At 52.9% G+C, this 26,467-nt stretch overlaps 1 protein-coding gene across 1 annotated transcript in view; it reads left to right on the top strand.

Moving 5' to 3' along the window:
* Positions 1-21,819, top strand: part of ALOX5 (arachidonate 5-lipoxygenase) — a 48,609-nt gene extending 26,790 nt beyond the window's left edge. Inside the window, 11 exon segments of the mRNA XM_032491707.1 lie at positions 7,508-7,614; positions 9,348-9,520; positions 13,283-13,429; positions 15,369-15,572; positions 16,298-16,384; positions 18,127-18,198; positions 18,200-18,306; positions 18,551-18,672; positions 19,051-19,151; positions 19,436-19,606; positions 20,922-21,819. Of these exon segments, the coding sequence (XP_032347598.1) occupies positions 7,508-7,614; positions 9,348-9,520; positions 13,283-13,429; positions 15,369-15,572; positions 16,298-16,384; positions 18,127-18,198; positions 18,200-18,306; positions 18,551-18,672; positions 19,051-19,151; positions 19,436-19,606; positions 20,922-21,101 (1,471 nt within the window). The 3' untranslated portion in view covers positions 21,102-21,819.
* The last annotated feature ends 4,648 nt before the right edge of the window (positions 21,820-26,467 follow it).

The following is a 26,467-nucleotide window of genomic DNA, read 5'->3' as shown; positions in this document are numbered from 1 at the left end:
CTTCTTTTCCTAGCCCAGTCCAACCCATGATTTTTCAGGACTTGGGTGAGGTGCTCCTTCTCCCAGAAGCTCCTAGAAGCCCCTGGGTCTGAGTAAGGCCTCCTCCAGGGCTCCCCAGTACTGCGCCACACAAGCCACCATTTCTCCAGTGACACCATAGCCCATCTTTCTCCCCATCTTCCACATCACTTGGCCCCCTGAGCTGCAGACTGTTTGGCAGGAACCGAGCAAAGGAATCCTGAGATGGGCCCTCAGCCCCTCCTGGCAAAGCCCAGCTTGGGTGGTCGGCTGAGCACCAGCTCTGTTGGCACGGGGATCCGAGGACCATGAGGTCCTAAGAAGCAAAGAAGAGATGCAGCCTTTGCATTTGAGGGGGGATGCAGCTTAAGTCAAAGGGACTGGAGCTCAGGAAAGCTGCTCAGAGGGACCCCACCCCCACCTCCCCGCCGGGAGATGAGGGGTGCACAGGAGAGGGCTCTGGGCTAGTGGTGGGTGATCTTAGGGAAGCTGTCTAACTTCTCTGAGCCCTCATGTCTTCATCTGAAAAATGAGACCATACCCCCTACTCAGGTTGTTGTGAGAATATTAAGGGACCACATATGTCAGCCCTGCACAGAGAAGATTCTCCCTAAGGACAGCATTAGTCTTCATCTATTTCTGGTGATGGGGTCAAGCCAGCCGGGAAACTGTCAGAATGAATAGGGTGTGACCCAGCTGGCCACTCAGGGGCGCCTTTGCTTGCTTGCACTTGCTCCTTCATAGGAGTGCAGGCTTACAGAAGGATCCTCACTCTGTCTGGGGTTATCTCTGTATTGGGTCCAGGAAGGCTTCCCAGCAGAAGGGCAACTGACCTTGCAACTGGCCAGACAGACACAAGTAGGGACCTGGAAAAGTGGGGTAAGGATGCTCTGATGGAGAGAGCATCACACACAAAGGTTGGGTGTGGCTGGACCTGCTCGCAGAACCAAGTAGGTTGTGAAATTTTCTGGTGGCATCAGAGGAAGAGCAACTGATTGGTTTACTCATCACTCACCATCTGCAGCCTGGAGCTCTGATGGCAGGAGGTGGCTGGGCTGGTCGGGGAACGTCCTCTTTAAAGGGAATTGAGAAAGTGCTTCCTTCCCAGTAGAGCAGAACAATGCAGAAGTGGGGTGAACTGGGAGAGGTGGCCAGGGTCGGGCTAGACCAGAGTACTCGGGCCCTCACCCACCGCGCGTTTCTCCATCAGATGCGATCGGGTCAGGGCAGCTCTTTGAGGAGGCTTCCTTCTTGCTGGGGTCTGGATTTGCAGTGTTTAGTGAAAAGCGGGGAGAGAGAGGTCAGCCGCATTGCAGAGGCTTGACCTGGCCATTTTTGGGGGTCAGAGGAGAGTGCCCAGGGGTGAGGAAGAGGCTGAACAAAGACAGGGAACGGGATAGGAGGAAGGACTTTGTGACGTGGTGTGGATGGCCCTGGGATCTGGTTGGAATTCGGGTCAAAATAGGGAGAGGCTGAGCGGAGAACCCAGGACATCCTTGCTGTTGTACATCTGGCTTGTAGGGAAACGGGGGTGGCTGTTAACATGGAAAGCTGCACCAGAAGGGGTGGGGGTGGCGGAGATGAGTCCAGTTTGGGGGCACATTGAAGTTGAGAGCCCGATGCAGCCTCTGGTGGCAAAGCGGGAGAGGGACATGCAGGCTCAGGGCTAAGTAGAGGGGCCTCAGGGACCATTGAGAGCCATGCAAGGGACAGGGGAGAGGGAGTCGAGGTTCAGACAGAGGCTTTGTTGGGGGGCTCAGGGAGAGTTGTGTGGTCTGAAGGCAGTAGCACCTCCATGCTCCGCTCCCAGCCCCCCAGACTGGCCACCCACTGCTTGTTTGAGGTCAGACGAAATGACGTACATGGCGGCTCCTAGAAAAAGCTGGCAGTGAACACAAGGGAAGAGCAGGACCCTGAGATGTAGAGCAGGAGGCTGAAGAGAAAAGATGGGCTGATGATGGATGGGGCGGAGTTCCTGTGGAGGAAGAGGGAGGTGGGTGGGACCCTCGGAGGCTGGGAGGGAGCAAGAGATGGGAGATGAAGGCACAGAGAGGAGGGAGCCCGGGGGGAGCTCATTCTCATGACTTTGGAGGCCCAAACCATGAGTTTTGTGTGGGAAGAAGCCCCCATGTCCTCTTGCTGCCACCCCAGCTCAGTAACAGGTTGGCTCCACGTCACCAAAGCACTCGTAGAAGACAGGATTCTCCCCTCTTGACTTTACAAATGCTGTCCAAGCCCTCGGATCTTCTTGGAAATTTTTAAACTCATTTCCTCCTTATTTAAACTGATGCCTGTAATGTCTGTATTTCAATGCTATTTATCTCTATTGAATTCTGCTCTAAAATCAGAGGTGGGTCCCATGGGAAGATAAAATTTCCTGGGGAAAATGTAGAGGTAAATCATTCCCACCTAAAAGTTAGGCAAACCTGGACATTTTTTAAAAATTATATTTGCTAAAGTAGCAGTTTTTTGTTCAAAAGGGGTCATAAAATACAGACGTAAGTTAACAAATCTTAAAGTAGTATTTCCTTTAAAGGGGGTTTCTTTTATTGCCAAATTCATTTGGAAAACATTGCAGCCTCTCCAGCAGTGGTCCTCAGATTATAGCTTGCATCAGAATCCCCTAGATGGCCTGTTAAAATCCAGACTTGTGAACCCACTCCCAGAGTTTCTGATTCAGGGTTGGGGGTCTGAAGTGGCGCCTGAGAATCTGCATTTCTAATAAGGTCCTGGGGGTGTGGGGGTGCTGGTGCCGTCAGTCCGTGGATCACACTCGGAGTAGCCAGGTGATACTTTGCTTTCCTGGGGAAAAAAAATCTACTAATCTATTAAAATTCTAGCAACAGGTATCCACTCATCTCTGAGTACCCTTTGGAAGCAAAAGGTCGCCCTAGGTAGAGCCTGGTCACCTGCGGTTGTTTCAAACTCTGGCTGCACCATCTTGGGAGAGTTATTTAAATTTTCTGACCCAGATTCTTCCTAAAAAATGAGGCTGTTGCTGCCTCACTGCTAGAATTGTTATGAGACTTAAATGAACTAACGTAGGCAGTGCACACCGTGGGTGAGTACCCTCTAGTAACTAACTCCGTGCTGGGTGCTTGAGAGGACTTTCTTCTCATTCCTGAGCCCGAGGAAGGAGACCGGCCAGGGAGATGCCTTCTCAGGCTCAGTCACAGCCTGTTTGTTGGCTCTTTGGGGTGTCCTACCCGCCCCCACCCACCCCCACCCCAGGAATCGGCCCAGAGGAGGCTACCTGCTGCTCATCCTTTGACAAATGCTTATTGAACTCCCAGGAGGTGGGAGCCCAAGATGAATCAAAAGTGGTCCCTTGGTCCCAGCTCCAAGAATTTCACGCCTAGGGGGTACTGAGCTATGGACACTTCATTACATTAGCATTTGGTAGCTATTCCTTGGGAAAGGAGCACTGGGAAAACTTGAGGCAGGGAGGAAGCTCTGAGAAGACAGCATCAGAAAAAAAGCTTTCTAAGAGAGAAGCCCAACTTGGGTCTTGAAGGATGCATAGGAGTTCACCATGCTGAGTGGAGGGGATGGCATTCAGGGCAGTGAGAATGCTGTGATACACAAGGACCAGAGTGGGGACCCAGTGTAGGGAAGTGGGGCTGAGGCTGCCAATGCAGGGAACTGGGAAAGGATCCTAGCCTTTTTTCGGGAGGGGTGGAGGTGCAGGACCATGGGGTTTGAAGCAGGGACAAGGCCCAAGGGGCTTGGCATTTTAGGGTCAAGGAGAAAGGGGTTGTTTGTCAGATGCTTCAGAGAGATCAGGGGAATTTAGAGCTGACCCTTTGGATGCAGCCACTAGGATGTCACCAGTGCCCTAGGTGAGAGCACTTAAGGGGGGCAGAGAGGAGAGGAACTAAAGAGGAACCAGTAGGTAAAGATTCTTTGGTGAATTGAGTGTGAAGGAAGAAAGAGAAGTGAATTAGACAGAAGGACCCCGGGAAGGAGAGGACAAAGTGCTGTGGGGCAGCCTAGATTATGAACTTGTCCACTGGTGCCCCCAGAACACCACGGCCCAAGGCCGCAGACGTCAGTAGGAACAGTAAGTGATCATCGTGTTACTATTCACTGGTATCTGTTGAACTCATCTAATGTGCTGATGCTTTATATATCATGTCAGTCCTGTGAGGCAGGGGCAATCATTGTAGCCCATTTTGTGGATGAAGAAACTGAGGCACAGAAGGTTAGGGATTTGCCTAAGCCCATGAGGCTGGGAAGAGATGGGGCTGGGATCTGAGGCCAGGCCCTTACTACTCTGTGCTGACCTGCATCTGTCTCAGCTGCCCTCTGGCCTTCGCCTGGGCCTGCGTGTGGACTCCCAGATCCATCCAGGATTCTTGGGTCCAGACCCCAGAATAGGAGCTGGGGTCTCTGACACCTCTGGTCCAGCCCCCTAGTGGTCTGATGGGGAAACGACTCCCACTCGGCACCCAACATCCTTTATGCACGGAAGCTCCCTGATAGGGAAAGCCCAGATCCAGGGCCTGGCCTGCGCCCTCCAGGTGCCACTCTGCCCTTAGCTACACCCAGGCTGCCTGTGGGATGCTGAAACTCAGGGCTGAGGCCACCAGAGGCTTTCGCCCTTGAACTCCGCCCCCGGGCAGCTCAGTTTCCGCGCCACTTCTGGGTAACTCTGGTGAGTTCCTCCAAGCCGCGTGCTCTGCCTGGACCGAGGCAGCCCCTGCTCAGTAAGCTTTGCCCCCACCCCAGAGAGCACAACCGTGACATGGGAAATGGAGAAGCTGTTAGAAGAAGGGAGGGGGCCAGGGAAGCAGAGGAAGTGGGAGCTCCTGCTTCTGCCAGCACAGGACCCAGCCGGGGCCTAGCCCAGGCCGGCAGCTCAGTGTGGGCTCCTGCTTGGCTGTGTCTACCTGGCTCTGTTTTTACCTGGCCATGCCTTTACCTGGCCGTGTCGTTTCCTGGCTGTGTGACCTCAAACGAGCCAGGCGCCTTCTCTGGCCGCAGGTTCCTCTCTGGGTGATAACAGATCTTTGAAAGTCCCTAGTGTTCCGCTCATATCTCTAAGTATGTAGCAATGTTTTGCCTCTAGATGACTTGCAAATATTTTCCTCCTAATACCACTTCTTCCTGGATCTGTGGTTTCCTCTGAGGACAGCCACACTCCACCCCGCTTCCAGTGCCAGACCTCTGTTTTGAGGTCAGAGAGACCCATCTGGGGAGATGTTGACCCACGTGGGGCTGTGACTCACTCCTAGTTCCCCACAAGATGCCCCGGGGTCCAGGACCTCTTTACTGGGCATCATTCAGTGCCGGGCCATCCTCAGGGCCGTGACGATTGTACAGGCCTGGGAAGTCTTCTCCTCTCCCAGGAGTAAGTCCTTTTCCATCCCCAGACACTAGAGGTCACAGTGAGGTTTACTCCTCCGCCTTAACAAGGGTTTCTGTCCCAGGACACTCGGCCAACAAGGGAAGTGGAGGGGTGGTAGAGGAGGGCTGGGATGCTGGGTGGATGGTTAGCAGGGGGCATCCTGGGCCACAGCCTGCGAGCAGTAGTGAAGCCGCGAGAAGCATGTGTATCAAGCAAGCATGTGTGTAAAAGCTCTTCCTTCCCCTGAGGGGCTGGGATAAAAGTGATGACGGTAACGCCACAGCCAGGACGACACTGAGCACCTACTGTGTGCGGCCCCTACAGCCCAGGCTGTGCTCCGGCACCTTCCAGGCTTTACAGCATCTCAATAACCTGCTGGCAGCTGGTTCCTCCAATGCACAAGACGTCCCCTGCCTTGTGGCCCCAGCAACCTCCCTTCCAGCAGTGTGGGCTCCCAGGGGTCCGAGCGCAGCCAGTACAAAGGAGAGAAGCATGTGCTAAACTGAGGCAAGACTGGAAGAGGGGTCTTCGGGCAGACGTGTCATTTTCTGCCTCAGGTGACTTTCCCGTCTCCTGCTGTCTGCTAAGTTCCTGCCTGGGGTCACTCGGACTTCCTGCCCTCATGCGTGCTCACAAGTGGCTCCCTTGGGATGCTGGACAGAGCCCCCCTGTCCCCATCAGCCAGGTTGACTCCAGACAAAACACCCTAACCTTAGTCCTTTGATTCTGCTGAGCCAGGGAAGGTGTGAGGGGGCTTTGGGGCTCCCAAACATTCCCGTGACAATGCTCAGACCTCTGCCAGCCTGCTGTCCCAGGAGTGACTGCAAGGAGGGCGCGGGGCCCTCAATATTAGGGCTGCTTCCTCGGGAAGCACCCTTGGAAGGTGGGTGGGCAGCGGGGGCAGCCCACTGGAGGAGCCAGGCCCCAACCACCCTTCTCAGTCATTGGCGATGCTGCCTGAGTCTTCCAGTGTGCGGAGGCCTGGGCCTCGCGGAGCCCTGCAGACCCGCCTTTGCCCTCCTGGTGCTCGGGTAGCGGACAGGGATTCACGTAAATGTGTTTGTATTTAATCTGCCATCAGCACTGCAGAGAAGATATCCCAGGGCCCGGCCTGGTCAGGGGAAGGGGTGGCTTCATGAGATGGAAGGGGGAGTGGGGCTCACTAGCAAGCCCTCCAGAGGCACTCACCCCGTATGCTCAGGTGGAGAAGAAAGAGGGGCACAGGGGGTCCCTGATGGAGGGACGCACAAGTCAGGACATACAAGAGACAGAGGCGGTGGGAGGCCTGAACCCTGGAGGAGTGGGCAGTAGCCATGATGTGGGGAGGAACCAGTAGACCTCTCGCCACTCAGCTGTGTGTGTGCCAGAGAGGGAAGCTGAGGCAGAGGCCGTCCTGGGAAGCACTGGCTGGGATTCCCACACCTCTGTCCTGTGCCTTGCTTGGGTTATGGAGGGAAGCCTGGCAAGCCTCCCCCTCTTCTCCACCTTTTCCAGACCCACCACACTCGCCTCCTCCTGGAAGCCCCCGGGGTTGCTCAGGCCACTCAGATCTCACACCTTATTGCCCTTTGCCCACGTTTTGAATTTACCAAGTTCCTGTCGTGGGTTATTTTGCTTTCCTGTGTAATGAGTGGCACCTGTGTCCTCCTCAGCCCCATGCACAGAGCCAGGGTCAGGCAGAAAGTAAATGAGGGTCAGACGCCAGTGAACGGCTCATCCCCCCAAATCCAGCAGACCCCAGAGGGCAGCTGCCTAGGAGAGACAGCGCTCTATCCCTGGAAGCTTGCACCGAGTGGCGGCAGCAAAAGTTTGAAGACTGAATGAGTGAATGAATGAATGAATGAATGAAGGCATGGACCAGAGCAGGCCTGAATGGGAGCAGAGCACTGCAGACTGCTGTCGAGGGCAGGCGGCTGGTCCCAGTCTTTGGGGAGGTGCAGGAGGAAGAGCATGGGTGTAGGGGCCAGTTTCCATCCTGGTTCCACAAGGCCAGTCAGCTGCCCCCTTGGAGCTGTCCTGGGTCCAGTCTCTGCTGCCCTGGGGGTGTCTAGATGCCCCATGAGAGAGGGGCATGAAGGGGCTTGGCAGGGGGAGGCGAGGCCAGAGCGGGTGCCTGAGGGACTGGCGTGTCTCGGTCCATAGGATGGAGAACCTGTTCATCAACCGCTTCATGCACATGTTCCAGTCCTCCTGGAACGACTTCGCCGACTTTGAGAAGATCTTCGTCAAGATCAGCAACACTATTTCCGGTGAGTGTGCCTGTGGGGGCTCTCGTGGTGCTGGGGACGGGAAAGGGCTGCCCACCTGCTCCAGCGCAGGGCCTCCCCGTCCCTCAGGCCGGCCCCGCCAGCACCCGCGCCGCGCGCTCCACTGGCCGTCACCCTCAAAGCCGGAGGTTTCCCTTCATTGGCCGTTCAAGGCTGAGCACCCTCAGCCTCATTTCACCATTGAAAGTCTCAAAGGTATCAGAACTTTTTCTTTACAAATTAGACATTTATGATGCTTCTGAACAGAGGAAAGGCAAAAGTTAGCTTGTTTTTTGAGCATTTGCATGAAAGCAACAATGGGTTCCTTTGGACTAGGATATGTTTGGTAGGGCAGGGATGTCGTAATTGCCACGGATGGCACGGGAAGGACCAAACAGCAACAGAAAGTTGAAGAGACAGTAAGGAAACAAGCATGGGAGTCTTCGCAAACTCCTCGCCCCTCACCCTGGGCCCCTGCTTCCTGAGCACAAGGACCTGGGTTCTTTTCTTTCTTTATTTTTCTATAGGCACAGAGTTGTACAGCAGATCTCTAGAACTTACTCCTCCTGCTTAACCAAAACTTCATGCTCATGGATTAGTAACTCTTTATTCTCCCTCCCCCCAGCTTCTAGCAACCACCATCCTCTGCTGCTCTTTGATTCTATAAGTTTGACTAATTTAGATTCCACATCTAAGTGGATTCATGGAGTATTTGTCCGTTCTGTGACTGGCTTATTTCACTTACAGTCAGGTCCCCCAACTTCATCCATGTTGTCACTTACTGCATAACGGCCCTCTTTTTCAAGGTTGTATAGTATTCCATCATATGTATGCACCACATTGCCTTTCTTCATCCCTCTATAGATGAGCATTAGGTAGTTTCCACATCTTGGCTGTTACGAATTGTTCTGCAGTGAACACAGGAGTGCAGATATCTCTTCAAGACCCTGATTTCAATTCTTTGGGATAAATATCCAAGAGGATTGCTGGATCATGTGGTAGGTTCTATTTTTAACTTTTTGAGAAACCTACACACGGTTTTGCCTAGTGGCTGCACATCCTGCATTCCCACCAACAAAGCACAAGGGGTCCAACTTCCCCACAGCCTCACCAGTATTTGTTGTCTTTTTTTTTTTTTAAATAATAATAATAGCATCCTGACAGGTGTGAGGTGGCATCTCATTGTGGTTCTGATTTGCATTTCCCTGTTGATGAGTGATGATGAGGATTTTTTCACCTACCTGCTGGCCATTTGTATGTCTTTCAGAGATGTGTCTGTTCAAATCCTTTGCTCATCATTTAGTTGGGTTATTAGTGTTTTTGTTATTGAGTTGTAGGAGTTCCTTATATGTTTTGGAGATTAACCCTTTATCAGGTATTTATTTTGCAAATATTTTCTCCTATTCACTAGGTTGCCTTCTCACTCTGTTGATTGTTTCCTTTGCTGTCCAGAAACTTTTACTAGTTTGATGCAATGCCATCTGTTTCTCCTACTTGAGAAGTAATTGTATTTTTGTTTTTATACTTGAGAAAGGGGTACCCTGGGAACCTTCTGAGCTACTAAGGGCCAGCTCAGGGAGGATGGGGTGGTGACCTAGTGGTCAAGCAGTTGGGCGTGGTGGGCCATCCAGTGAGCACCTGGAAGAGGGACCCACAAGGACTCTGGCCCTTGGCCGGTGTCAGGAGGTCCTCCACGCGGCTCGAACCCCAATGAGCTGCTGTCCTGCCCCCCACAGAGCGGGTCATGAACCACTGGCAGGAAGACGTCATGTTTGGCTACCAGTTCCTGAATGGCTGCAACCCCGTGTTGATCCAGCGCTGCAGGAAGCTGCCTGAGAAGCTACCGGTGACCACGGAGATGGTGGAGTGCAGCCTGGAACGGCAGCTCACCCTGGAGCAGGAGGTCGAGGTAGGACCTGGTTGGCTGGAGACGGTGGCCCGGGCGGGAGGCCCAGCTCCGATGGCCGCGTCACACTCTGTCTGGCAGAAGCCACCTCCTGCTGGCTGGTGCTTGCCAGCCCCCCAGGCAGCTATCTCCAGGCTCAGCTGTCTGGCTGGTGGCACGATCGGCTGCCCTCTCCTATTCTGTGAGTCATCTTTTCACTCTGTTGCTTGTTTCCTTTGCTCTGCAGGAACTTTTTAGTTTGATGTAGTCCCATTTGTTTATTTTTACCGTTGTTGTCCTGAGCTTTTGGTGTCATATTCAGGGTGAACTGAGCAAGCAAGACAGGGGGAATGGAAACAGCAGAAGGTCACGAAGACCCCTGGGGGCAGGTGGCTGGGGGGCCCAGTCATCCTGGCTCTAGTGGGATGGGGACGACTGACAGAGGACTAAGAGACATTCCCCAGGGCCTCTGGCCCCCCATCGTGGAAGGTGCCTGACATCTTCCCACCGGAGGAGGTGGTGTGAACCCTTTCTGTCTCAAGACAAGGTTAGTTCTAGAACTGACCCTGCCCATGAGGGCAGGAGAAGGCTGGGGAGTGGCTGAGGGTAGATACAGGTGACTGACACTTCTAGTTAGAAAGTCCAAAGTTCCATCAGTTTTCTCCCTTTTTTTTTTTTTTGTTCTGATGTAAGACTTGCTTTTTCTCCAATTTCTTAATCTTTGCTGGGTGGGTAACCATTGATGGTCGTTTGTGGAAAGCACCTCTCACAATGCCTGGCCCACAACAGGCCCCTAGTTAGAGGGAGCTCTTTTAATTATGCTATTGATATTGAAAATAACCTGAGCATCATGGAGAAATATCACACTCAATTCCTCCACCGATATGGGACAAGACAGTTTCCGTAAATGCTCAGGGAAAGGAAGAGGCCACTTCACCGAGGGCAGCAGCGCTCTCCTCTGTAGAGTTAATTGCTGGATGTAGTAACACGGATTCAGTGCTACTGGTTTCAGGCTTCAAATCAGAGATTCATAGAACCTTAAAGGCCAAGGAATCCTAGAAGTGGAAGGGACTGAGCAACTGTGCAGCCAGCCATCCTGACAGGGGAGCGGCTTCCACTCAGGACTCCTTGTCACCACAAGTTGTCATCTTTCCATTGAGTGATGGTCTTGATGGTTTTGGTGGTGAAGCAATAATGCAGGAGCCACCACTGACTGGAGTGGTACATACACACGACCCCATCCTTTACGCGTACATCACTCCTCCTACAGAACAGCTCTTAATTCCCACGGTCATTCATGCTACCTCTCTTTGGCAGCGTCTTAATGATTTTGTGGCCTATGAAAACTGCTTTTTAAAATAAAATCTTTACCCAGGCAATTATTTTTCTGCACCATAAATAGAGAAATCCTACCCCTATTGTTGGTTTTGATTCATTGTCACAACTCTTCAAGAGTGTTTTAGTTCTTAGACTTTATATTAGGAGTTTGTGGTTTCAAGTCACAATCATCAGCTCAGTCTAAGAAATGCATTGGTTGAGGCAACAGCAAGAAGCCAAGGGAACTAGCTCAGGCATAGCTGGGCCCAAGGTTCAGATAACCCACTGGCATCGTTCCTCCGTGTCTCAGTTCTCTGCCTCTATTGGATGTTTTCTTAGGAGGGTGTCTTTTATGTGGACATAGAGATGACCGCTGACAGCTTCAGACCTACCTCTCACCATCTGAGCAAACACTGCCCACTCCCAGAAGGAAAGTCTGTGTTCCCCAAAAATTGCAGCAAACGTCATGGGCCCAGCTCGAGCTGTGAGATAATTCCCTGAACCGATCACCATGGCCAGGAGAATAGAGCATGCTGACCAGGAGAGGGCAGGGACACCAGACAAGCAAGACCACCAACATCTTCTACGGAATCCTGGAATATCAGAACTGAGAGATGGGGCTGGCCCTCTCACTTTCCAGAAGGATAAAACTGAGGTCCATAGACAGGAGGTAGCCTGGAATAACAGAGAAATACCCCATAGGCAGGAGCAAGGCCCAGGCCTGGGTTCCCAGAGCATCCCTTGGGCCTGTCATTCATCACATTAACTAATCTAGGTCCTCTCAAGATACGATGGGCAGCCATCCCTTCTGCACAATGGTCACTGATGGTTACTTCTGCTTCCAAAGTCCAGTTGTCCAGCCCATCACGGAAGCGCAACCAGCCCTGTGACCCACCAGCCCGGAGCCTCTGTCTTGTCACGGTGTCCAAAGAGGGCCCTGTCACCCGCTTTCCTGGGACCAACCTCTCCCCATTCTCCCTCTGTGCTGCGTGCATCTCAGGCAGAATGCTCAGAGTTCATCCCTGGGGTCAGGACAACGCCAGGGTCCTCCGCATCTGAAAAGGAGGAAGATGGTGGCCAGGATTTCAGTTTCTCTTTTGTCTTTGGGCCTCTCAAAATCTCGTGAAGCGCATGTGCATTGGCCACAGCACGCCCTCTGTTGGCGGAATCATGGACACGCGACTCACTGGAGCACATGTTGACCGGTTTCTAGTATATTGTAGACCCTGGCCCTCTTCCCCAGCCAGACCTCAACCCCTGCCTCCATTATTCGCTTTAGAATAAAAAGGCTTTAGAAGAAGAGCCGCCTGTCCTCTCCTGAACTCTTCCGGCTCCGGCCTGAGCCGGCCCCCGCCCTGCAAAAGGAGCCCTCGCAGCACTGAGGTCAGGCTCCCTCTGGGACACTCAGGTGTCATCTGCGAAGGACCGCTTTCTGCCTTCCTCAAATCCCAGGCGCAGCCACTTGGTACTGAAGTATAACAACTATGGAAAAGGGCCCGAATCAGGAGTGGCAGCAAGCTCAATGAATTTGCACCAGGTGCCCCTTCTGCGCCACCAGCTTCAGACCAGGACACAGAACGCCCCACCCCCTAGACACCTCCAGTCCCTGCAGACTCCCCCTGCCCTTGTAAACCTCCTCACCTCTGAAGACCCACCTCCTAAAACCTCCCCTCCGCCCTGAAGACCCCCTTGCAACCCTGTGGACGCCTGCCCCGCAGACCCCTCTGCAGAACCTCCCACCCCTCCAGACCTGCCCCCTTTCCGTCTCTCCTCCCAAGGGTGACCCTTGTCCTGACTGACACTGGAGTTCTCCCAGCTTTGAACTCTGTGTAAAGGGAGTCCTGCAGCGTCACTGTTTGGTATTTGAGTTCTCTTATCTATTTCATCCAAACTCTGTCTGCTTCCTTCTTAAACTGTCACTCTGGGTGGCTTTTCAGCATCTTTCATAAGGGTCAGGCAGGCTTCAGGTACCACAGATACAGAAGTGGCCACTGCCATTCCTTCATCGTACCTAAAACCCACCACAACCTGGGAAAACCCTTGATATAAATCTGTTTGAGTTGGAGAACAAAGGACTGTAAGTTCTTTTTTTTTAATTATTATTGAAATAGTCAGTTGCAATGTGTCAGTTTCTGGTGTACAGCACAGTGTTTCAGTCATACACATACGTACACATACTCATTTTCACATTCTTTTTCTATATAGGTTACTATAAGATATTGAATATAGTTCCCTGTGCTATACAGAAGAAAATTTTTAATCTTTTGTATATAGTTGTTAATATTTGCAAACCTTAAACTCCCAATTTTTCCCTTCCCACCTCCTTCCCCACAGTCACCATAAGAACTATAAGTTCTGAATGCCGCTGAGTTGCCAGGTCTCCAGAGTCCACCTCTCCCTCCTTCTGGGCTGGATTCTTGGGTCCATCTCTGGCTGAAACTGACTGGACATACTTCTTGCCTCCTGTAGCAAGGGAACATTTTCATCGTGGATTTTGAGCTTCTGGATGGCATCGATGCGAACAAAACAGACCCGTGCACTCTGCAGTTCCTGGCCGCACCCATCTGCTTGCTGTACAAGAATCTGGCCAACAAGATCGTCCCCATTGCCATCCAGGTAGGCTGCCTGGCCCTGTTTTCTTCCAGGAGGAGGAGGCAGCTCTGCCTCGAGTCTCCTAAGGAGGGTGCTGGAGACTGTGAGGGTGCCGCCATGTGAACAAGAAAAGCAAGGCTTCCTGCCAGCTGGTGGGAGGGCTGACCACAGTGGGCAGAAAGAGCTCCACTCCCTGGGACACACAGGAGAACTTCCTGGCTCTGCGGAGGACCTCCCCTGGGATAGCCTGCTGGGCTCCCCACCCCAGCATCCTGACCAGCCCCAAATCAAAACAGCAGCAGGGGCCAGTCAGGTGTGGCTGTGAGATGAGCTGGAGGCTGGGAGTCAGGAACTGTGCCAGTCCTGGGGTGCTATCTTCAAGTGCCCCCAGGTTCTTGTTTCTACCAAGGACAGTGGAAGAGGTGGGAGCAGTCTAGGGGAGAGGCAGGCTAGGACAGCTCCATTGCTTTCTCAAGGCACCAGGCCACTGCGACACCGTGGGAGCTGCTGTGCGGACACCCCAGCCAGGGCCAGGGGTAGGTCCATGAAGCAGGAGGCTGCACAGAGGCCCCCAAGGGGAAGGCAGACAAGCACACAGCAAGCAGTGCTCGGAGTCAGCCATCACCCAGGCATTGGGTCCTGTGGGCGTAGTAGCAGCTGACTTTGCCAGGCGTTCACCACATCCCAAGGGTTTGCCCGCACAGTCCACAATCCCTTACCCTCTATTCTGAGATCTAAAATATTCTAAAACTGTTAGGTTTTTCCAAAATTTGCAGCAAATTCATTGGCAGCAAAGCTTGTTCTAAACCAGTACGAGAGACTGTTTAAGAGGCTTTCTCCCACTCAATGTGAAATGCATGCATTTCGCTGCAGAAATGCTAATATGTTTGAATGTAAAATATTGTATTGCCCAGACCCAGGGCAGGGGAGAGAGGTGTCACATAATGAAGTGTGCACACTGCTAAAATCCTAAAAATTCTGGATTCTGAAACATTTGGCCATCAGGGTTTCAGACCAGGACCTGCCTTTATTCATGTAATCATCGCTACAAGTCTCTGAGGTAGGTGGGGACCAGATCACGGAGTTTGGGGGCTTTATTTTCTGGCGTTAAGAGGTCACCGAGTGTTTTTAAAGACAGGGATGGACATGACATGATTTGCATGGCCCCAGTGTAGAGTTGAAAATGGAGGGAAAGACAAGCCAGTGTCTACTAAGGGGGCACCTGGCGGCAGGTCAGGCCTTGAGGAACAGTGACCTGGGACAGTGCTTCACGAGGGCCCTAGAGCCCGTCAGCTGGAGGAGCTGACTGAGGGAGAGAAGGGAATTTAGGAGCTCTAAGACAGGGCCTGGGGAACAGCAGAATTTCAGGGATGAGCAGAGGAAGGGAAAGTGTGGGAGACCAGAAGGCTGCAGCAGAGAAGCGTGGGACCAGGAGGGAGGAATGGGGATGGGGAGCAGATGGGAGACCACACAGCACATGCCTCATACACATCGTCGCTCACCCCTGTGATGCCATTTTATTTATTTCCCCTAATAACACCGTGAGTGAACACTGTCCCCTTGGGACGGATGGTGAACGGAGCTCAGAAAGGCTAAGTTGTCCAGGGTCCCACAGGTAGCAAGTGTTCTGGCCCCTGGGTCTATGCTGCTAACCAGCCCTTTTTGAAGGTGAAGGGCCATGAGGATGCTCAGCTGGTCCCAAATCTTCTCTGAAAGCCAAGGGCACCATGTATCTGGCATAAGGGGTGCGTCTGGCAACAGGCGATATGTTATAGCTTCTCTGGCAGCTGGGATGGGAAGTATGAACCCTGGGCCACTGCCCTCCTCCCTGATCCTCTCGTGAGTCAGAAGTTACTGTTGAAGAGATTTGGATTCTCCCGGAGGTGCCTGAGAAGCCAGGCTCTCCTACGGCTACAGTCTGGAGCGAAATACTGCAATGCATTCTCTTTCTCCAATGTATCAGCTCAGCCAGGTCCCAGGAGATGAGAACCCCATTTTTCTCCCTTCGGATGCCAAGTATGACTGGCTTCTGGCCAAAATCTGGGTGCGTTCCAGCGACTTCCACATCCATCAGACCATCACCCACCTTCTGTGCACACATCTGGTGTCTGAGGTTTTTGGCATCGCCATGTACCGCCAGCTGCCTGCTGTGCACCCTATTTTCAAGGTACTGCAAGCTACTACCTCACCTAGAGAGAGAGGGTATTGGATATGGGGGTGGGGGACAGGAGGGAGTGAGGGAGGAGGGGCACTGACACCCCTACAGGTCTGTGTCTGGGAGGGGCCAGAAGAGACCCTTGAGAAATGCCGCACAGGAAGGAAGCAGCTCCGAGGACACAAGTGTGGGCCTGACCAGGGATCAGGCTAGCCTAGTGGGAGGGGGCAGGGTCCAAGGAGGCAAATGAGTTCAGTGTGACCCTGTCTGATCCCACGTGGCAGCCCCCACTATCACAGTCCCTCTCTCTTTGCAAATCCTGGCCGCACTGACTGCGGGGCTGACGGCAGGCTCGGTATACCTCTGTGTCCCTCCGTTTCTCCATGTGTGAAAGAGAGATTGAATTAGCACACCTGCCGTGGAGGATTACTGTCAGGGTTATGAGAGTTAAATTCAGAGGGCTTCAGACAGTGCCAGGCCGCTCTATGTAAGCGTTGACTGTTGGCATTTTTTTCATTATCATTATGTTGAGTATCAGAGCTGCATCCTCCAGCAGCTGCTGAGCAATGAAGGTCACCACGGCAACCTTCACTCCCTCCCCAGGCCCTGGCATCGCGCCTCCCCAAGGGACCGAGGTGCAGGTGCCAAGGGTCCCTGGGGGCACCCGAGGAGGTGCAGACCTGGTCAGGAGGCCCTGGCTGGGCCTTCTCTGAGGTCTTCTCTGCCCCTTCCCCTAGCTCCTGGTGGCCCACGTGCGGTTCACCATCGCCATCAACACCAAGGCCCGGGAGCAGCTCATCTGCGAGTATGGCCTCTTTGACAAGGTGGGTGCCCCCTACCCGCCTCGGTGCCAGGAAGAGCCCGGCTTGGCAGGCACCCACTTCTCAGAACCTCCACGACCTCCACCTTGACCTGAAGTCCAGATTTCCCCTGGGGAGACCAGCCCTCTAGGGACCACGGGGGCGAAGGCCTGCGCAGGGTGGGAGGCCGAGAGCACTCAGAGTGAAGGCTCCCTGGTTCCCTGGCCGGGGTCTGCCCCTTCTGCCCAGCCACTGAACGAGCTCTCCTCCTCCCAGTACTCCCAGTTCTTCCTCTGCACCAGGGTCTCCCTGTCATCTCCTCCTGCCCCTCCCCTCTCCATCCTCTGACATGTGGGTGTAGACCCTGCCTCCTGGCACCCGCTCCGCACCTCTGACACACTGGGGACCTGCATCCCCCACCCACTGCTGCCCATCACTCTGAGCACAGCCTCCCACCCTCTGCCATTCCAGGCCGTCAGCACTCCTGGCCCACTCTCCCCCTCAGCAGGGCCTCGGGTCCCCCTCACGTTCTCTCAGGCTCACCTGCTGGAGCCTTAATGAGCCTGGACCCTCCCTGCAGCCCTCACCCCAGCCTTCCTCCCTTTCCCACCTCCTACTAGTGAGCCGGCCAGGCGATCACTAGGGTTGAGTCCCTAGGTGGAAAATGACAAAACCCAACTCAAACCAGCTGCAGCTGGAAAGGAGCTGTAGCATCTCCTAAACCTAGATGTTTTAGGGTGAGGGAGCCTCAGCTGGGAGCCTGTTCCCATGGGCAGCGCTGGCCTGTGGCCTCCACCTCAGCACCAGCACTAGACCCAGAGCCCCTAAGTGACCCCTGCCCACGGTGTGCCTCCTGGGGACAGCGCAGGGGCCAGGGACCTGAGTAATGTACAAGCCCACTCTTTAAACTGTGTGGGTCTCATTGTCCCAGATGGACTCTGCAAGTTGGCACATCCCAGTGGGAGGAGGGACAGGATGCCATCATGGTGAGCTCCAAGCTCATGTGCCCACACAGGGACCATCTTCCATCCAAACAGGAAGTACCAGGGAGCAACTCTGTTGGTCCTCCTTGGGTCAGACCCCCACTGTGGACCAATGTCTGGCATCCTGCCCCCAAGTCCTCTGAAGGTTCTGTGCCCTGAGTGCTCAGCCACCGTGTGTGTGTGTGTGTGTGTGTGTGTGTGTGTGTCTGTGCGCGCGCAAGCACACGTGCACCTGCTCACAAAGCACATATGTGTGCATCTCTGCAGCCGGGAGGGGGACCAGGACTCCTCCTTGGGCATCTCTCCAGCCCTCACCTAAGCACACGACTGGCCCTCAGAGAGTCGTGTGGGTCCTGGGGACTGGTATCTGCGCCTTGTGCCCAAAGGTCAGGTCACTGAGAGCAGTGCTCGGGCTCCAGGCAGCCTGTGCTCAGAACTAGGGCAGGTCCAAGGGCTGCTCTGGCCCGGGCCCCACCCTGCCAGCTCTCCCCACTGCCCTCCCTCCTGCAGCTGCCCCCGTCTCTGCACACACCCCTGCACTTCAGCCCCTCACAGCAGATCCAGCAGAGGCTCCTCCCTGTAACCGCCTCCTTGGCTGGGCTGCACTTGGCTTTCTCCAAGTTCAGTGTCCCTCCCACGCCACCTCACGGAACACAGGTTTGCCCCTTGCGTGCTGGCCCGCCCACTGCCTTTCCATACTTCTTCATGCTGAGCTTCAGGCCTGGAAGCCTGGAGAGGGGGAGGCGGCCTCGGCTCACTGCATTCTCTCCCCTCCCGCTCCAGGCCAACGCCACAGGGGGCGGTGGGCACGTGCAGATGGTGCAGAAGGCCATGCAGAACCTGACCTACAGCTCCCTTGTGCTTCCCTGAGGCCATCAAGGCCCGGGGCATGGACAGCACGGAAGACATTCCCTACTACTTCTACCGGGACGACGGGCTCCTGGTGTGGGAGGCCATCAAGACGTGAGTGCAGGGCTGTGGGACCCGCCCTGCTCAGGAGCGGAGGTCCGGCAGGAGGAGCAGGCGTGGGCACTGATGGACCCAGCCGGGTGCCCAGACAGCTGATCCAGTGGGCGGGGCCTGGCTCTGTGGTCAGGGGACTGATGGGGGAATGGGTGGGGCGGCAGGGTGTGTGACCTGAGCCTGGACATCAAGGAGTGGGTGACAGGGTCACCTACTCCTTGCTGGGCCTCTCCTCCTGAGCCAGGTTCACGGCCGAGGTGGTGGACATCTACTATGAGAGCGACCAGGTGGTGGAGGAGGACCTGGAGCTGCAGGACTTCGTGAATGACGTTTATGTGTACGGCATGCGGGGCAGGAAGGCCTCAGGTAGGGCTGCCCCCAGCCCTCCTCCCATCCCGCTCTTCTGCTCTTCCCTGCTCCTCTGATTTTCTTTGGGTAAAGCTGGCCTTTGGCCCCCACCTTCAGTACCCGCTGCTGGAGCCAGAGCCCCCTGGGGACCCATGCCCACCAGTGTGTCTCATGGGGACACCTCAGGGATTTTCTGTGGCTCCTGAGAGCCCAGGTTAGAAACAACAGGAACACGGGGCCCAGCAGCTGCCCCCTCCCAGAGTGCCTTGCCCAGGCCTGAGCCCTCGAGTACTGTGGGGGCACCCAGGGACCGGGTCCAGGTTGCAGGGTGGCTGTCTGCTAGTGGGGTGCCCTTCCCTGGGGTCAGGCTTCAGCCAGTCCATGGCTCTGCCTCAGGCTTCCCCAAGTCCATCAAGACCAAGAAGAAGCTGTCCGAGTACCTGACGGTGGTGATCTTCACAGCCTCAGCCCAGCACGCAGCAGTGAACTTTGGCCAGGTGGGCGAGGGCAGGGCCTGGCCGCCTCACCTAGACTGCTTCTGGGGGTGCTCCAGGCGGGCCGCCCCTGGTCCTAGTCTTCCAGACAGATGGCAGGGGCGGAAACCTGGGGAAGCCTCAGGGCCAGGAATCGGGTGTTCCCGGTGCTGATATGGCAGCTAAGCTCAGGGCACCAGCCTTGGAGAGGGGCTGCCCTGGCCCCACTGGAGTGGGAGGAGGGGCCCCAGGGGAGGAGGAGGGGTATGGGGTGAGGCACCCACGTGATTCGGTGGCCATCCCTGCAGTACGACTGGTGCTCCTGGATCCCCAACGCCCCGCCAACCATGCGGGCCCCACCACCCACCACCAAGGGCGTGGTCACCATCGAGCAGATCGTGGATACACTGCCGGACCGCGGCCGCTCCTGCTGGCATCTGGGAGCAGTGTGGGCGCTTAGCCAGTTTCAGGACAATGAGGTGAGGCCGGAAGCCTTTTCGCCCCCTTTGGTGGGACAGTCACTCTGGTTCAACATCAGGGTTTTGTGGTTTAGAGCTCAGGCTGGACCCCTGCTGACCAGGAATTTGACTTTCAAGGCTGGAGGGGCCCAGGAGTCCTCAGGCCCGAGCCTGGATGAAGCTCAGGGTGGCCTTGGCAGGAGAGCAGTGGGACAGTGCTCCACCGTGATGTTCACAGTTCAAGGGCACACCCAGCACCCCCACCACTGACAAAGCTCTCTCATGTCGGTTGTCCCTGACACCCCAGAGGAGAGGGCTAAGGGTTTCCCAGGTCTCCTTCCAGACTCTCCCATGCAAGTACACCTTGTTGAACCTAATCCCAAAGCTGGCTCTTGGTAGACACAACCCCTTGGCTCAGTGCTGCCCAGAACGACCAGAATGACCTGTGGTTCAGCCAGCCCTGGACTTGCGGGCATTCTGATGGATCTCAGTTGCTCTGGGGCCTTTGTTAGTGTGCTGGTCCCTCACTAACATCTTTGTATATGTGTCTTTGCTCCTGTGTACAATAGGACCAAGGAATACATTCCTTATGGAGGAATTTCTTGGTCAAAGAATGTTGAGGCTGAACTGCCCTCCACAGACTAAATCAAAATCCCATCAATAGCTCAGGATGTTTCTCCCACCCTTTCCAGCCCAATTTTTAACAATCTCATAGTTTTGTTATTTTTTAAGATATACCTAGTTTTGTTTGTTTGGGGGGGGGCTGCTTTGTTTGTTGTTTTTATTGCATTGCTCTTTATTGTTTTGGGATTTTTGGGGGGAGGGGCAGAAGTAACTTGGTTTATTTACATTTATTTTTGATGGAGGTACTGGGGATTGAACCCTCGTGCATGCTAAGCATGAGCTCTACCACTGCGCTATAACCTCCCGCCAAGATACACCTAGTTTTATTTTGCAGACATCTGTGTGAGTGTGCAAATGAGCATACCCCACCCCCAACAGATCCTGGCTGTAGCCGTCCTAGGCTGGAGGGAAGGCGGGAGTGCTGGGGAGGACAGGGCGGAGCAGGGCTCCACAGCCACATGCCCACCAGGACCACCAACAGCCCCCACATTCACCTGCACTGTTACCCATCCCATAGTCCCTCTGCAGTGGGGCAGTTTTTTTTTCCCATTTACCTGCAAGGCCCCAGCCCAGCAGCATCCTCAGGGTGCCCTCAGCAGGTGGCAGAGGGTGGAGATGGAGAGATAAAGGATGGTCTCTGGGGGTGGGACAAGGTCTGTCAGTTTACGTCGCCTCATCCTGGGTTCACCTCTGTCTGTGTCTGGGTCCTCAGCTGTTTCTGGGCATGTACCCAGAGGAGCATTTCATCGAGAAGCCAGTGAAGGAGGCCATGGCCCGATTCCGTAAGAACCTGGACGCCATCGTCAGTGTGATCGCTGAGCGCAACAAGAAGAAGAAGCTTCCGTATTACTACTTGTCCCCGGACCGGATTCCCAACAGCGTGGCCATCTGAGTAGCTGGCTGAGCCCATCTCACGCAGGGACGGCCAGCTGCTTGCGGCTGCGCTCAGCACCCAGACTCCAGCCCGCCTGGGCGGCCGCACGGCAGGCCTTCGGATACCTGGGCAATTCGGCCCAGGCCCCAGGCGGACTGGCTTCAAACCAAAGGCTCTCCAGGTTGGACCACGACATTGCTAAGCTTCAGTGCATTTTCCCGTTTGTTCCTCAGTCTTTCCATACTTCAATCAAAGTGTGTAAATGCTGCGGGGACCTTTCCTACACAGAGCAGGACCGTAGCTTCCTGCCCTGCACCCAGCTCCGGGCTCCCACAGCACACACCAAACAGCACAGCGGCGTGACTGGTCGGAAGTGGTTCCTGTTGGAAACATGGGATGATTATCTTTTTGTTCTATTTATGCTTAGTCCAATTTCTTGCATACAGTAGGTGCCCAAATAAATTCTTGTTGGATGAATTAAGAATGAACTGTCATAAAAATAAAGCAGTTCCACCCACTTACATTCCAATCACCCTAAACAGCTCACATCCCTGCTCTGCACAGAAAGGCCATAACCCTTGTGATTGCATCTAGAAGAAAGCCTCCCACCACTCCTAGTCTGGATAAAAGGTGCTTTTCCCCCCTTTTTGGCCCAGAAAGCTCCTGCTCTTTCTTCAAAACACATCCCAAATGTCACCCCCTCTGGGGAGACATCCTTGATTACTCGGAGCTTGTCTCTCCCCCAGGGCTTTGTCCAAACCTCTCTTGCCCTCCCGTGTGGGCTCTGCCCTGGAACTGGAGCCCCTGGAGGACAGGGAACCCACCTCACTCACTCCTGTGCCCTGGTGGTGGCCTCAGGCTGGCATAAGGCACCAGCCCCGCTGCTCCCGCATTTTCCTCCTGGCCGGGTACCTCGCCGACAGATTCCAGTAATTGTCGTGGGAGCTGGGGGCTGTTTTCTCCACTGACAAAGGACCCAACATGACTTTTTTAAAAATGCATTTTCTTTCCTCAGGCCCAAGAAAGCAGAGCCAGCCCTGAGCTTGGGGCTGGTGATCCACTGTGTCCTGAAACACATTCCCAACCCACCAGCTCCAGCCCTTGGCTGCAGCATTGGGCTGGCAGGGTCTGCAGGGTTTCAGGGGGGTGTATACTGATGGGGGAGGCTGGCAGGTCCATACCCATGTAAAAGTCTCCTACCAGGGCCAGCATGGGATGGGCGAGGTGAGTATGCACTCCTGGAACCACAAGTCCCTCTGAGGAAACTTGACCATTGGGATGGGTACCAGTGTGACTGAGGTCCAAGTCTTACTGCCCCAGACTTGCGAATGGCCTTGGTGACATATGGTCATGGTAGATGCACTTACTCAGCTCCCTGTCCCTGCGAGGGACGACATACCAACCTTTTTAGATGCCACCAGGCCATGTGAGTGAGGAGGAGGAAGCAGGAATGAAAAGAAGCAGGCAGGGGAGATGACACGGGTCTGATGCCTGTGGAAAGACTGGGCAGAAAGAGCTTCAGGCTGCAGTGCACCTTCAAGAAAGTCTCACTCCAGCTGATGCAGAGTCCTTAAACAAAAGCTTCCCAGTTACAGAAATCTTGCAACAGGCAGGGATGACAAAAATGGTCCTTGGCATGAACATCACAGCAAATCCAAAGCTGGAGTCAGTGATGTCCTGTGCAGCCGGATATCCAAGTAGCACAGATCTATTGCTGCCACAGGAGAGAGAAAGCACCAATTTTCGACATAAACTCTGGGCCAATGTCAGGCTGAGCCCTAAGCCACACAAGCTCAGGGCCAGCTTGAAACAGCTCAATTGAGGATAAAGCAAACTGAAATTTGATCTTTCAGACAGTTTTTGGTTTACGTTTAACCAAGTTAACTGCTTGCTTTAAAAAAAAAAATCAACACTATTCAGAGGAATACAACTCAGAATCTGCAAGTAACATTCACAACAGCCAGGACATAATTCAAAATTACTCAATGTACAAAACATTAGGAAAATGGGACTTAGTCTCAAGGGAAAAGACAACCAACTAATCACAAGATGACCCAGATGCTGGAATTAGTAGACAATGATTTTAAAGAAGATTTTATACCTGTGCTTAATGAGTTAAAGGAAGGATGCTACCAATTGATAAAAGGAAGGGAAACCTCAGCAGGGAACTATACGTGGAAGGAGGAGGAGGAAGGCCAGCAGCAGCACAAATCACCACCACCACTACCACCACCAAGTGAGAATTCTAGAACCAAAAAATATCTTTGAAAAAGAAAGGAATGGGCCGAATAGTGGAACAGAGATGACAGAGCGAAGAGATACTGAACTTGAAGACAGATCAATAGAAATGAAGTTCCTTTTTATATGAACAGAGCCTCAGAGACCTATGAGACGATACCAAAAGGTTTAGTATACATGTAATTTGAGCCCCAGGAGGAGAGGGGGGCTAAAAGAGAATGGGGCAGAACAAATATTTGAAAAAATGAAGGCCAGAAACTCCCCAAATTTTGGTGAAAGACATAAATTTATAGCTTCAAGAAGCTCAGTCAAATCCAGGCAGAATAAATACAAATAAAGCTATATTTCTAAGTCAAACTCCTCAAAACCAAAGCTAACGAGTTTAAGGATAGGGGTGGTGGGTATGCCAAGACAGCAGAGTAGAAAGACACTCTTAGCTCACCCTCTTCCATGAATACACCAAGAGAGACATTCATGGACCCACCCATTCGCTCAGAACACCTGCTGAACTTTGACAGAACATTGCCTACTTCAAAAGACAAGATTCCTCACAAAATCTGGTAGGAGGAAAAAGGAAGAAAAAGGAAATTAGCACAGGACCTGTCCTATGGGGAGGGAGCGGCAAAGGAGTAATAGCGCTTTTACCCTGGGATGCCCCCCTCCAACGGAGAGGTCAGTGGGGTTGGAGGGGGAACCTCCGAGGCTTGGAGAAGTCCACAGCAGCCACTTGGACAACAGAACTGAGAGAAATTGGCACAAAGGGTTCTTGCAATCCTAGCCCTAGACACAAGCCAGCGGGGGTGGCCAGGACTGGCTAGCCTGGCCAGGTGGAGGGCTGGGGCTGACTGCAGGGGCAGCTTCAGGGGGCTGGAGTGTGCTGTGCACTGTGGCCGGGAGTGTCTACAGAACAGAGTAGTCTGGGTCCCCTATAAATAAAGCAACAGTGCTGGTGCGCAGTTGAGGGGAGGGGTGTGATGCAGCTGGGCTGTAACCTCTGCCTCCGCAGGCCCACGGCACCATTGCTGGCATGTTCTCATGTAAAGAGAGGTGGAGCTCAGTTATAGCCAAAATATTCACAGGTACAGGGCTCCCAGGCACAGGTGGGGCTGAGACCTGAATCTGTGCCCAGGGGATCTGCAACTTCATAGGCAGGACTGAGATTTATTTACAGCCCGAGGCAGAGGGGACTGATTTACTCTGTGGGTGCCTTTGTGGACCCTCACCTCTAAGACAAACAAGCAAGGAGCAGAGTTCTCACACACGGTGGGGCGAGTTGCAGGAGCAGCATTTTCAGAGGACCTGCATACCTCACAAGGCATGGTGCCGGGGATGGTGCTTACCTGGTAGCGCATCGTGGATCCAGGTGTGTCACTGCATGATCAGGACCCTAGTGCCTGATGTCAGCAGATCTGCACTGGTACCTCTGAGGACACAGGACCTGGGGGACACCAGAGCAGGAGTACTGACATTCCCACAGCTGAAGCAAGAACAAGGGCAGTGTCAACAAAGAGTACTTGAAGCACTCTAACCCTGGCTACCACAGACCACTGGCTCAGAAATGGGTCCGGAAGCCTCCACTCCAGAAAAAGGGGAATAGACCTGGCCCCTGGCAGTGCTGTGACAACCACAGAACAAAAAGGAGGCCGCACTCAACAACCAGGGCAGGCCCTGATCACCACAACACCAGCCACACCCTCAAAGGGGTAACAGCCAACACACACAGAAAAAAGATGAGGCAACCATCCATACTAAGAAACAGACCTTGCAATAAAATTACTAGAGGCACACAGGAACACTTCCTCTTTAAATAATTAAAAAAAAAAAACCAGACCTTCAAGACCACAGTAGATGACTGATAATCCTTAATCCATAGAGCCAGAGAGATATAAGTAAAATGAAGAAGCAGAGGAACCACTCCCAATTAAAAGAACAAGAGAAGTCCCCTGAAAGAACAATCAATGAAATAGACCTCGCCAGTCTACTAGATCATGAGTTCAAAAAGGGGATGATAAAAGCACTGAAGGAAATAAGAGAGACTATGAATAAAAATGCAGAATACTATAAAAAGGAAATAGGAACTACGAAGAGGAGCCAATTAAAAACAGAAAACTCAATGGCTGAGATAAGAGCCAAACTAAAGGCAGTCAAAAGCAGACTAGATAATGCAGAGGAACAAATAAGTCACTTAGAAGACAGGATAACAGAAATCACCCAATCAGAACAATAGACAGAAAAGCAGGTGAAAACTAATGAGAGCAATATAAGGGACCTATGGGATAATATAAAGTATGCCAATCTATGCATAATTGGGGTCCTAGAAGGAGAAGAAAGAGCAAAGGAGATTGAAAAGGCATTTGAAGAAATCATGACTGAAAACTTCCCAAACCTAAAGAAGGAATCAGATATCCAAGTACAGAAAGCACAGAGGGTCTCAAACAAGAAGAACCCAAATAGACCTACACCAAGACATATAATTAAGATGACCAAAGTTAAAGATAAATAAATGATTCTAAAGGCAGCAAGAGAAAAACAAAGAGTTAGTTATAAGTGAACTCCCATAAGACTTTCAGCTGATTTCTCAACACAAACATTGGAGGCCAGAAGGGAGTGGCAAGATGTATTGAAAGACATAAATGAGAAAAAACTGCAACCTAGGATACTCTATCCAGCAATCTATCCTTTAGAATAGAAGGAGAGAGAAAGAATTTCACAGACAAGCAAAAACTAAAAGAATTCAGCAATACTAAACTAAACCTACGCTAACAGAAATATTGAAAGGTATACTCTAAATAGAAAAGAAGCAGGACACTCTAGAAAGGAGAAAATCATAATTGGATAATGCAATAATGAGATAAAGATAAGTTGCAATAGAATAAATATGAAGATGTAAAATAGGACATCAAAATCATTAAAGGTGAGAGAGGGGAGCAAGAAAATACAGATTATTTTTCCTTTTTCATTCTTTTTAGGATGTGTTTGAGCTTATACGACTATCAGTTTAAAGACAACAGATATAGTAATGGGTTAATATAATTAAAAATAGGGTAACTACAAATCAAAAGCATACAAAAATCACAAAAAGAAACAAAGCTAATACAAAAGAAAATTATCAAACCACAAAAAGAAAAAGGAACAAAGAGGAAATA

The sequence above is a fragment of the Camelus ferus genome, chromosome 11 (assembly GCF_009834535.1).
Source record: "Camelus ferus isolate YT-003-E chromosome 11, BCGSAC_Cfer_1.0, whole genome shotgun sequence".
In the NCBI taxonomy this organism is placed as follows: Eukaryota; Metazoa; Chordata; class Mammalia; order Artiodactyla; family Camelidae; genus Camelus; species Camelus ferus.
This window is presented reverse-complemented; position numbering and strand designations above follow the sequence as displayed.